Genomic DNA, 13,385 nt, shown 5'->3' on the forward strand with positions numbered 1-13,385 from the left:
TGTTTAATGACTTAACAGCCACATGCGATTTTCGAATAGTCGCTGATTTTTTATTTTTTTTTTTAAAGAACAAATATTCTATTAAAGCAGTGCTTGTTCTGGCAATTTCCAAGTCGTCCCCCAAATTAACAGCCTGTTGCATCGTCTTTCCAGAAAGTTACTTTTAAAAGTTTAAATTTCCTCCTTTATTCAGACCACTATGATTGACAAAGGGCTGGGCAAACTACTACTTGCTAAGGAATATACTGCTCAGAGAATTTATACAGACTACTGCATCCTGGGCGAAAAATGAAATTGCTTGATAAATATTAGGCTGGGTGGCCATATAAAGTCCACCCAGCTAATATCGGGCAGGAACCAACAGCCTGCAGAACCACCCCAAGGGTAAATGAACTGTGCAGAGAAGCCTTTCTGCCGTTACACTGAGCTGTTATTGTTGCACTTGTGGTGCTCCCATTAGCTTTAATGAGTCTGGTCATTCTCCTCTGACCTCTCTCATTAACAAAGTGTTTTCAGCCACAGAAATGCCGATGACTGGATGTTTTTTGTTCATCACATGATTCTCTGTAAACTCTGGAGAACAGTGTGAAAATCCCTCCAGGGTGGCTGTTTGAGATGCTGGAGCCGGCGCAAGTGATCGCACCACATTTGAAATCACCGAAATAAGGCATTTCAGACATTCTAATGCTTTGTCGAACACTAAGTGAACCTCTTGACCCTGTCTTTGTGCTGTGTTTATTCAATTTAAGTCAAATGATTTGCAGTTTGGAGAAAGGGGCTGTTTATCTTGACAGGTATGTGTACAGTACCTATTACAGCTGCCACTGAAATGTCTTATTTTGGTCTCTGTGCCTGTGATTGGATGGTTTTCATAAAGGAGAGCAATGTAACCATTCTTGTACTTGTAAAAATGGGGGGCTTCATTTCATTTCATTACTAAACTATTTCAGAAACCTGTGTACCACACATTGTCTTGAGGAAATGGTTAATCTGAGGAAACATTTCGACTCCCTGTACAAAGATGATGAACACATCCATTCACGGGCCTCCCTATAAACAGAGGTAAACAAAGGCGTTTCCTGAGATGCCGGATTTCAGCACATTCCACAATCTAAGTGGATAAACTTCAGCACGCCTTGTCCAACAGGAAAGCTGACTCGGCTGCCTGAGACTACAGACTGTGTAAGAAAACATCCCTGCAACCACTAACTAAATAACGAAACTTACCAAGCTACAGTTACATACTGAAGCAGATGATGACTGATCAATTACTGCAGTCCAAGGATTCCAGTTTCACCCCTAGCACATGCTAAATTTTTTTTAAAATTTACTTTCCAACAGTTACATAAGTTAGCCCAATTTAAAAGCAAGAACTAGCCAATTATTTTTTTAAACACAGGATAAATTTTTTTTAAACACAGGATAAAACACAGCAAATTTTGTTAGCTGAATTAACGAAATTAGACTCCCAAGTCAAAAATAATAAGTGTAGAGAATACAGAAGGATGGTCATATGGGCAAATTTCACATCAGCTCAATTAGCTAGATTCACCTCACCAGTGTGTCACAGGTCCCCGACTTTAATGACAGCCATGCTGAGCTCTGGCCCAGTGCGGCGCTCTAATGCTTGATATTTCCCTAAACAATTTCAACATTTCCTTGTTTTTTTTTTTTAATAAATGTTACCCATTCGAAAGCAACTGGGTTAAATGTTTAGAGTTAACATGGAAATGGCTATTTAATTTTGTACGATTATTTACTGCAATAAGAGGCCTAATAAGAGGTTAATTAGGGGGTTAATTAGTATACGCACTATGATTTTGCTATAGAAAAAAAAAAAGAATTTTAGCTGAAAATTTGTTGTTAAAATAAACGACATCGTTTTATTTATTTGGCATTTTAAATGGTTCTTCATGAATTTTAAAAAAAATATTTTTTAAAGAAATTCTTCTACATCTTCTTGAGCAAGTATCAGTGATCAGCACAAAACCATGACATCAAAGGCAATATGGTGGTAATGGACAATGTCACATATACTACCTTTTTAAGAAATATACATTATAATAATAATAAATATATATATACACACACACACAGGGTGTCCATAAAGTCTCTTTACAATTTCAAAAATGTATTACGAAGGCAATTGATGAGATACCTTCATCAGATTTGTTCTATGTACTCAGAGGTTATCAAAGTTTTTAATCACATTGCAAACTAAGGTACGGGACATCACTAATCTAAAGCAGAGGGTCACTGATGCCATTGCCACCATTGATGAAGGTATGCTACAGCGAACATGGAAAGGAATCGAGCACCGTCTTGATGTGCTTCGTGCAACTAATGGTGCCCATATAGAGGTGTATTAAATGAGGCAAAAAAAAAACTTAAATATATATATATGTCTCATTTTGTAATAATTTCCGCATATCTGTCATTTTCATCTGCCTTTGTAATAAATTTTTGAAACTGTAAAGAGACTTCATGTGTGTGTGTGTGTATATATATGGGGGGCGTTATATATATATATTGTTATGGGGTTTCCTCTTGGTACCCCAGTTCTCCCACAGTCCAAAAACATTTGGAGGTTAAATGGAGTTGCCATAGGTGTGAATGGAGAAGCAGGTTCGGAAAATGGATGGACAGATGGATGAATGAAATTTTAAACAAGCCAACTCATAAGAGTAAGACTGGATCTAAACATTCAAGTCATCATTGAAGGTTTCCCTTTATTGACAAGCCAAGAAAGGTGTCAGTTTCTTTCGCTTAAATTCAAATTTAATCACGTTGGCTTAATAAAATATTCCGATTAAATTTTGCATACATTACTGTATTTTATTTGCCTGTAGTGCACCAAGCCACATGCATGTATACCACACAAAATGAGCCCACATGCTACACATAACTATTCAGCTATGCAATGATCATGTGACCATCACAATGCATTTCTATTCAAAATGATCTCGATTGCCCACTGACAAACCACTTTGATATTTTTTAAACAGTCAAAATATCCTTCAAGAATTTCTCCATTTTTCTCCTTCCATCGAAAAGCAAACAAAAGGAAACAGAAATCAATAGAATAGGGAAACCGCAGTGTAACGTGGGACCTGTCCGCTCCAGCCGGCGGCTTATTACCCGCTTAAAACAGGACGGTGGCCTTTAAAGCATTCCAGGGTGAGTGACAATTAAATCAGAAAGTAAAAAGCTGACCTTGGGAGCCCACAGCCCACGAATGCTGTACCCAGAGGAGAATGTCCGCCCCCTCACTACTGAGGAAACACGGCAACACTCATAACGCGGCAATCTAAGCGAATAAAGCACTTGATAGATTGTGTGATATTTTCTCTTTGAAGGGACTGCAGGCAGGTGAGGAGGGATGGAGAGAGTGAGGGAGGGAGAGGATGAGTAGGAGGAGAGGAGGAGAAAAAAAAAAAACCATTTCAAGGCTGCTGTTCCCAAACCGTTTTCGCACTAGTTTAGGAACACAGCATCCTGATATTAAATCACAGAAGGCAGCAAAACACTCGATTTGTTCCTGAGTCGCTTCTGATTAGATGCGATCAATGTCAGACGGCAGGGGCCGGGGACTTTGGGGATGGAGGGAGCACGCCGAAAGCCGAGCCGGCCCAGCGGCCAGGGAGGGGGCGTCGGGGATGCGGGGGAGGGTGCTAGCAGCAGGGGTGCACGGGACATGACCACAGGCCCTACGCCGCCAATTACCCGGCGAGGCGACGAGGTGCCCTGCCTGGCGCCTAATCAAAATAGAAACGCATTAGGCCCCCAGAACACGGGCAGCCCTCTCATTGCCTGAGGTTTCATTTATTAATCGATATTCACGGGCCGCTCTTCGTGACTCATTGGACCCAGAATCCATTGGGCTCTGCTCCACGCCGGGTCACCGGGAGGCCTTCGCCATGCAGTGCCAGAGGGCTCACCTTATAATTGGCATTTCAGGTACGGATCGTTTTTAAAAATAACCTTAAAAAACAATGACCTATTATTTCCAGGAATGCTGCGGACAGCACAAGCAGCGATGGACCATCTTTTTTGGTTGGTGTCCTGCTAAGCTTTTGAAATCAAACGTCAGCGAATGAGAGGAGATGACGACTGGGCATGATAAATTGTTTTACATAGAATTAGTTAATGCAGTACTATTACTTACCATCTTCCCACATAATACTCCTTAATCTTGTAATATCATTTACTGTAGGAGCAAATGAATTACAACCACTCCTCAGTCAGTGATCAAGCTCCGCTACAACAACCGGGTCGTTAAGTGAAATGGTTGCTAAGTGAAAATCACGGTAGCCTAGGCGTGACCGTGACTGTACTTACAACTTCAATTCAGCCTTCCATACTCAATTTCTTTAAACCCCCATGACGTGGAATTTTTAGCATTTCGTACATTCAACTTCAAAGATCTGTCTCACTCCGGCGTGCAAAATTTGGTTGTAACTGTGCGCAATGGTCGGAAAATGAATTTTTTATTACCGTTGTTTTTGCCGAGATGTTGAGGTAGTGTTACTACTGAGGCAGTCACTAAACGAGCAGTGGTTCTACTCATTCTGAAAGATCGTGTCCCACGTGAACTTGCAGCAGGCAAGGCAGTCAGGACTGCGCAAACTTTTTTTTGAGAAAGCGTCAGATGAGACCGTCGTACCTCAATGTTCTTGTTCGCCACATTCTTCACGACAGCCGGGAAGAGATCTGAAGCGTTCCTCCCCCTGGACATCAGCTGAGATGTGAAAACAGCAAAGGCAGCATATCAGTGCACACTAATGGATCAGCACTTTCTCCCAGGTTCAGAACCACGTCTTTGAGAGGGTGATACACCACCACGGCCACCCTCAGAGACCACCCTAGGAGACCACCCTCAGAGACCAACCATCCAACATCACTCACCCCCACAATCCTTTTCATCGCCTCCAGTTTCAGGGACTCCTTGTTGCTCTCCAGCATTTCCTTCAGGTCATCGTTCCTTTTTTTTTTTTTGGGGGGGGGGGGGGTCAAAACAAGAAAACGCTGTTACAGACTGAAACCACCAACCCATACTAGCCCACAAATGGAACTTCAAACACACGTGATGAGAACAAGACAACACCAACTCTCCAGACACCACCGTCGTTGGAGGACCGAAGTCTTACTGCTAAAAAAGCAGCCCTCCGCATAATATAGTGCCCCCCCACTCCCAACAGAAAACTCCACGATTACGCTACAGTAAGATAAGGGACAGGGGCCCTTCCCCCCCCCCTGTCCTTGGCCATCCACCGGAGGTCAGTGCCAGTACCCACCCAAACTCCTAATGCCGGCATTAAGCAAAAATCACTGGTCATCTAAACACAGAGACAGACAGACATTACAATGTCTGACAGCGGCGTGAATGACGACACAAGAGCATCTGTATTTCTGCTGCAGCAGGATAATCGTTCCCACCCCAAGGACTCACCAGAAAGCCACACATAATCCTGTGAATAATCTGAATTGAAAGAGTAAATCACCCCTTATGAATTAAAAATTAATTAAAACTGTGCAGTACAACTATGACGTAAAGTGCATAAAATGGGGGGTGGGGGGGTACAAAACCATTTTAATATCATGTTAAGAGTCACAAGCACCTTCTCTCACAGTAAGGACACACACACACACACACACACACACACACAGTACCCTATGGTGGGCATCTCTTCCGCACTGCCCTCGCTGTTGGTCAGCACCCGTTCCTCCAGGGTGAGCTCGGGCCTGATGGAGAACTGCAGGCTGTCAGCCATCCCCCGCACCATCCCCACGGCCCCAGCGGCTCCCCCCCGCAGCGAGAAGCCCACATCCATCCTGCTCCGCGAACGCCAGCCCCGCACCACATGCAGCAGCCTCTCAGACGCTGCCTGACAGAGCGCCTGCCCGCCCGCCTCGACCAGCGCCCGCCTCGACCAGCGCCCGCCCGCCCGCCTCGACCAGCACCCTCCACTACCTCCACATCTGATTCCCTGATAGCTGCTCTTAAGCAGCAACTAGGTTATGTGGGCAGCCTCTGTCAGGAAAGGAATGTGGATATCTATATTTAAATAAACGCCCCCACCCCCCCCCCCCAAACTCTCTCTCTCACACACACACAAACACACACACATACCTTATCGCTTCTCTCTGCAAACACTGGGACTCTTTCATCAGCCCTGCCTTGAAACACAGCTCTGAAATGGGTTCCCCAAGACTAATGGGCTCATCCCATTTGGCCCCACGATACACCTGCCGCTGGCCCGGGAAGGCCGACCGCTTTCGACATGGTACAGGCTGCTCACAGCGCCCACGAGATACCGCAGCTGATGTGAAATTCAAACCGCCTCAGACGGCTCCGAACTCAGACGACGACACATGGATGAAAAATGCGAGCATTTCACCAAGAATGACTTGGTAGCGCGAGCTGACAGCAGGAAACGGCACTTAAAGCTGGCGGACAGGCGGCAGGCGGCAGGCGGGACGTTAATGTGGCCCAAAGGCTGTGGAGGCGCGTGGCGTCGGCGCGGCCGGGGAGCGGTCGCAGCGTTTAAATGGATGACGTGTGCAGCCCCCGTTTCCGAGAAGAGGGGACATTATAAGGCGCCAATTGCCATGGCGACAGGTGCATGGTCTGGCACCTGTTGACGGATAACGGCCGCCGCCTCTGCAGGGCCGTCCCTCGACGGCTGCACGCCTGTCAGGCCGCCGACGCGTCCGCACCGTACCCTGACAAAAGGATCATCCAGCGTCCCCGACAGCTGTCACCAAAACGAGGTCTGCCCCCCCCCCCCCCCATAGCCCCTTACCGAGCCTCTGGATTCAGTGTCACTCCAGCAGCAGCTTGTGTGTTATATTAAGCATGGTGGTGGTTGGGGGGGGGGGGGGGTTCATTAAACAATTAACCTTACTTAAACAGCACTGCCGGACTGATTTATCCATGTCACCTGGCAAATACCGAACCAGCTTTCGTTCAGCAACGGCATGTAAAGTAGCCCCAGCTCATCCTGCTGCCTCAGACAGGAGACGGAAAATGAGATAATAACGTACTCTGACGCGCTCCATGTTGTACAAACACGCACCATGACCGTAAACGGCCTGCTAATCAGTCTCTCCTGACAGTAGAGCTATTCACATGGCAGAACATGCAAGATTAACGCCCAGTATCAACAGTATCACCCTTTTCCTTGAATTGGCTGTGATTCTGCGCTTTTTTTTCCCCAGGTCATTCAATGGAAATGAAACACCAGCTATTTAAACAGTGATAAAATGCTGGTCGAAACAGCAGCCAATATAAACCTCCGCCAGGCCAAGCTGCTCAGTAATACGGTATGTCACACACATTCTGGTCTTTCTTCACTTACATTGAAAAGCTCCACTTCCACCTCATACTCATGACTGCTGTGCCTGAAGTTAAACTCTTAAGCACTGGGAATTCTTGTGTAAAAGTATGGTCAATACAAGGTTTGACAGTAAACCAAATGTTTTGTTCCTCATGCAACGCAGGCAAAAAACTAATTCTGTACATACCGAGAAACTATTTTGTACACAGTTCTACTGCCTTGGGAACACTGTACAACACTGACACATTTCAATTCTATTCTAATGAATTTAACAGGATTTTCTTACACAAACATGCATGCATACTCCCCATGTGCATGCAAAACAGTCACTGCCTCAATACTTCCATTATTCACCTTCAGGACCTGATGATTCATAATGGTTAAAACACAAATGAAAGCAAGTTTTCAAAGTTCTCAAGGTTTTCAGATCACAGCATATTGGAACATGCATATGTAGGGACATTGCTTGGAATTCTGCCCCCCCCCCCCCCCCGACAAAATGTCACCTCAGCCCTCCTACTCCTCAGGCGTGGTGGGGGGGGCAGTCCTGATAGTAAATTTGGAGCCCCTGAATCTACTGGTCTCCATGGCTATGTAAAAAAAAAAAAAAAAAAAAGAGGCAGTGACCACATCAGGGCTTTTGGGGTAAATGTGTCATCTTAAAGTATTGATGAACACTGCCCCCTAGTGTTTGACAAGTGAATAAAGAAATTTAAATTCAAAACGAGACAGGATGACAATACTGTTTATATGGATGTATTTTAATTGTGCATTAAAATTAGAGCCTCGTTAAAGATGTTTCATAGAAATTTTTCATAGTACTCTTTCCTGGAAAAACTAGGCTCCCCCCCCCCTTTGCTCCCCACACAAGCTGCCCGCTCCCTCTTCAGCTCCATTAACACCTTTTGTTTTGCAAACGAATCACAGTCAAAGTCATCCCCAGCTGGGAGTTACACCTTCAGCTGACAATTTTATCTTCTAGAAAACAACATAGAATGTTATTTTGGTATACTAACATGTGGTAAAGTATAATTGATTAAGCACAGTAAGACATTGCAAATAAACAGAGTAACAATACAGTACTTATTACAGTACAGTGCATTATTACACAGGATTGTACTCTTTCAAATGAGAAGGATTCTGATGTTCTACCCTGATGATCAAGAGATGACAGCAATAAAAAATAGATGGTATAAAAATAAAGTAAGTGTGTGTGTGTGTGTGTGTGTGTGTGTGTGTGTGTGTGTGTGTGTGTGTAACAGTCGCCACACACTCAAGGACCCTCCATCATACATTTGCCACAGGTGTATCTGTCACACTGTGCACACCGCTCTCTACTATGGTTCCTATACAGGTGTTAATGGATGCTGATGTGGGGAGTATGGGGTGGGGGGGGGGGGGTGGTCTCCTCACCTGGCACTTACGAGAATTTTCACAGGCTTCAGGAATTCTACAGCTTTGGTTGTGACATTTTACAGAATCCCAGAATTCACAGCTAAAACCAAACCGTTCAGTTAGCGGCATGATACAGGAGAAAGGAGAGGAATCGCTGTTCCTTGGTTCCTCTCATTTAAAAGAAAAAAAATTGCTAAAAATAGCGTAATGAGAAATATTCACTTTGTTTTGTTGAAGACTACAAATTTAGAATGAGGCCAATTTCATATATGAAGCGCCTGTTTAATGGTTGTCAGGCTTCTGATTTTAGAGCCATTTCCCAAATAAGTTTAAGATTTTAGTTTTTTTGTTCATAAACATTCACCATTTTTTAGAGCAATACCATAAACTGAGGGGGAAAATATGTTGGTAGACATAGTGGAGTGAAATCTTAGAATCTGTGGAGTTTGAATCATGTTCAAAAAAATATTACATTTTTTTGGCAGTGGAACCAAATTTAAATTTTTATATTAATAAACATTGAATTTTTTTGTCATCAATGCAGAATGCATACAAAATGAACAACATCACAACATGGGTAAGGTGGCCAAAAAATGTTTTCCTGGACACAGGAGGTCCCTAGATAAACACAAGCAGATGGAAAAGCTCTCTCAGGAAAACAACTGAAAGAGAAACAATCTGCTAGAATATTGGAGGTGAACCACTCAGGCTGGGACCTGGGGCAGTGCTTGCGCAAACAGTGACAATTTTTGGGACCCATAGGACCCAGCAGATGCCACCAGATTGGGTGTAGCTCGTGACAACTAGCGTAACTGATTGAGAAGTGATTTGTATTGTGTAGGCTGGTCATTTCAAAGTCTTCTGCACGGAATTGTTTAACACACAATCCAGGCAGCAAGACAGCAAGACAAGTTGTTAGCAAATAGGCTAGGGGATCAACATCAGGAAGTACAGTGCATATTTTATAGAGAGCGAGAGAGAAAGAGAGAGAGAGAGAGAGAGAGAGAGAGATAGAGAGAGAGAGAAACAGTAAAAAGTTTTAAGGTCTACAGTACTCAATTACTATTGATCAAAAAACAGTCTATGCTGACTGCCAGTGATTTTAATAAAACTAACATTTTCATTTATTTCTACAAGATAAACATATACCTAAAGAAAGGCTTTCAAAATAAATAAAATAAATAGATAAACATGTAAAAGGATAGCTTCCTTTTGTGGGAATGACTGACAGAGGATTGGCGTTGATGCTAATGAAATACAGGTTTGATCACCTCCATCACATGACCATGCATAATGGGCTCAATCATCACAAGAGAATGATGGAAGAAAGCAACAGCACAGGCACAAATAGGCTGGAAAAAGCCCTCAGGTTGGAATAGCAAGTTCAGCCTGAGAGACTAACAGAAGGGCCTCTCATTACGCCAAGTGGGACAGCAACCCAGATCCGGACCCTCCCCCAAACCAGGCCCCAACTGCAAAAATCTACTGCAACTCTGTTATACACAGAAACTGTAATAAAACATGTAATCAAGCAGTACATCATCTTAAACAAGGCTTCTATATCACACTGTAATTCATCATTTCACCAAATTTTCTCTCATGACCATGAACTGGCCTCTGCAGCATTCATGAGCAACAAAACGAATCCTGTGTCACCCTAATCGTGACAGAGAGCTGACTTACTTTATGTGCCTGCCAAACTGACACCCAGTAAACATGCTGCTATTAACAAAAGCTCTGAAAAGTGTATCAATGCATGTAAAGTATGAACATGCACGATTCCCATAATGAACAACCTTTGTACACAGTGAAGTATGAGCCAGCTTGAGGTTATAATATCAAGCTAATACAGTAAATAAACAGCCACATAAAGTATTTATTATTAACCAGAACCAACTATATGTGTGCCTGTTTTACTACTGAGAAACAATATTGAAGTACAACGGAAAAAAAGACATACAACATATAATAAATGAACGTTCTGTAGTTTAAAGTGTCCAAGTTTGAATTTAGGAAGTATATTTTTAAAAGTTAGATGTGGTCCAATTGTTCATCTATGAAGCCAATTAGAAATTAGCCAACTACCTCACATACACAAAAAAACATTTTGTAATGCCAACTATCTGTTGACCAGCAGCTTTGAATGCATTAAACATTAACAAAACATTTTACTTAAAAGACATTCTCAGTTTCTCATATATTTTATATAAGATATAGCAAAACCTAATATCCCGACACAGTCTGTAAATATATCAGTGTTTGGATATGATACAGCGTGAACTAACATTCGTTACGCAGCTTTCCTAACATTAGCACCGTAATAGCAGCACAACATCCTTGGTAGGACACCGGTTTATTCATTTTGATGTGGTAACTCACTGACATCTAGTGGTACGGTAGTGTTTACACCGGTGTGTCTGTACCTTAGCTGAGGATGACTTGGCTTTGATATTATGCATCTTTCAGGATTATTAAAACACGTTGAGATCAGACAACACAGCTGTTTCTGAAACTACGTTATCTCCTTCCACAATTTCAAGATGCGCCATACACACTATTTTATTAGAATGGGGTATGCTAAGTGTGCCTTCATCACAAATTACACCCTGGTTTTGTGAGGTATACACGTCACCTGTAGCAGGACATCTGTTAGCTGCTGGTGCTCCGAACGGGTAACTAAGATACCAATTCAGAGCTGAAAATGATTAGCAGAGAATATGTAGCAGTTAACATCATTCGACAAATTTCGGTAGATGACCATTTAAAATGAACTACTTTTCAAAATAAAGAGACTCGTATAATAAGCTAAGGTTGGCTTACTTTTTGAAATCACTGCTGAAAAGGCCAGATCCCACCCCTGCAGATGAAGAAGTCGGAGTTGTCTCCTGTCCAGCCTCTACGGCTGGCTCGGCTCCTCCTTGGTCATTATACAAGTTGTTCGCCGACATGTTCATCATCTGAGTACAATGCGAAACAATCCACGCGTCTTGATATCTGTATGTACTAAGAATGTAGGACGAGGAAACAATCGCGTAACACTGTACAAAACAAACAGAAAAACTTTCGTGCAACTTTGCCAGCTCTCCACGCAGTACCGGAAGTATCCAAGAAAGAGTCGCAAAGGACCGAATCACATGACAGTAGTATGAGTGCGACCGAGGCGCCTGACCCTGACGTTTCCGCGGTAACCTGAAGCCTGGACCAATGAGAATCCAAGATTAGCTTCATTTACAATTACAGACTTTTGCTTGACCAATAAATGGAGTGAAATAATAAGACTCAACTGCACATTGGTCAGGCTTGTAAGAACGTCCCAATTGGAGCATTTATTTTGGAACAGAAGGGTGCGCTAAAATCCAATCCCTGCGTTTCTGTTGTTTTGTCAGCAGAATCAGGTTAAGGAGACCGTAAATCTCATATGTAAAGCTCTTAAAGGAGTGTTTATAATAGCCCTTTTACGATCAGGATGTGTTACATATTTTGTTTGAAAATGGAGGAGTCAGCGTTTCTACGCAGAACCACCGCCCGCAAATTAATTGAAATATGTACTTGACAATTAAGTGGCTGACAGGTGAATGGATGAATTATTGTGCATCAAAAACACGATATGAACAAAAGAAATACTAACCCTATCCAAAACAAACTGAGAAAATCTTCCAAATTTTTATTTAATCACTCAAGTCACCGTTCTTTGAATCAAACGTTTTGATAAGGCAAATTAGTTTAAGATCTCATATTGAATTCCCTGCGATGGGTTGGCGTCCCGTCCAGGGATTCCCTGCCTTTGGCGCCTAACGTCTGGGATAGGTTCCGGACCTCCGCGACCCTGCAGAGGACAAGGGTTAAACAAAAATTATTAATATTAAATGCCAGTGAAAAAGTCATGGTTGCATAACTACTGTGGAGTTTAAAGTTCCATTCATGTTCTGAGCTGTTTCACATCATAGATATTTTCATTTCATTTCTTAAGAAGTTCTTAGGTCGGTGTATATTTGTTTTGTGGTGAGTATGTAATAGCTACAGGACACGAAAAATACCTTTGTTTTCCAATGACAAATTTGGCAGGTTTCTGCAAATAATTAGTTTACACAAATTAAAAGTATTTTTGTATCATTCAGTATAAAGCGTATTAACAATGCATAGTTCTGTGTGGGGTAGCCCTTGGTGCTTGGCTGACATATATCCATTGCTCAAGTGAGAGACAGAGGGAGATGGTGCCGGCTGCCTCTTCTGGATTATGAACTTGTCTGGAGTCATTTATTTATTCATTATCCGGTCAGCTAGTGTTCATTTGTTTCTGAAGGTTATATTCTTGCTTCTAAAACGGGCAAGCTTCTCAACAAAGTAATTTAATGAAACACCCAGATGTGTTAACATGATAAATGTGTCAGCAGTAATAATAGCTGGGCCGAATGTTCTTCCTGTTCTCATGAGTTTCAGTTATGTATTATTCACTAAGCACGGTTCACAAATTTGCATGCCGTGAAAATGCTAAAAGATACATTGTAATACAAATAAGCACTACATATGTGACATTTTCTTTATTTTTTAGGCTACATTGTATAAAATTTAACCACGGTTCATTGTAAAAAAAAAAATAGAACATATTTAATAACATTAATAATTTAATAATTAAAAATATTGAATAGGTTT

The 13,385-nt window shown here is 42.4% G+C and overlaps 1 protein-coding gene across 2 annotated transcripts in view; it reads right to left on the reverse strand.

Annotated features, from left to right (window-relative positions):
* The window catches only part of ap3b1a (adaptor related protein complex 3 subunit beta 1a), an 80,665-nt gene extending 68,804 nt beyond the window's left edge, over nt 1-11,861 (reverse strand). Inside the window, exons 1-3 of one of the 2 annotated variants that reach the window (XM_023823058.2) lie at nt 11,553-11,861; nt 4,906-4,981; nt 4,664-4,738 (exon numbers count right to left, since the gene is read on the reverse strand). In XM_023823058.2, the coding sequence (XP_023678826.1) occupies nt 4,664-4,738; nt 4,906-4,981; nt 11,553-11,689 (288 nt within the window). In that variant the 5' untranslated portion in view covers nt 11,690-11,861. Of the gene's footprint in view, nt 1-4,663; nt 4,739-4,905; nt 4,982-5,670; nt 5,932-11,552 lie in introns of those variants that run through there. The other variant, XM_023823057.2, reaches the window with a different exon arrangement.
* Between the last annotated feature and the right edge of the window lie 1,524 nt (nt 11,862-13,385).

This window comes from Paramormyrops kingsleyae, chromosome 7 (genome assembly GCF_048594095.1).
Source record: "Paramormyrops kingsleyae isolate MSU_618 chromosome 7, PKINGS_0.4, whole genome shotgun sequence".
Lineage (NCBI taxonomy): Eukaryota > Metazoa > Chordata > Actinopteri > Osteoglossiformes > Mormyridae > Paramormyrops > Paramormyrops kingsleyae.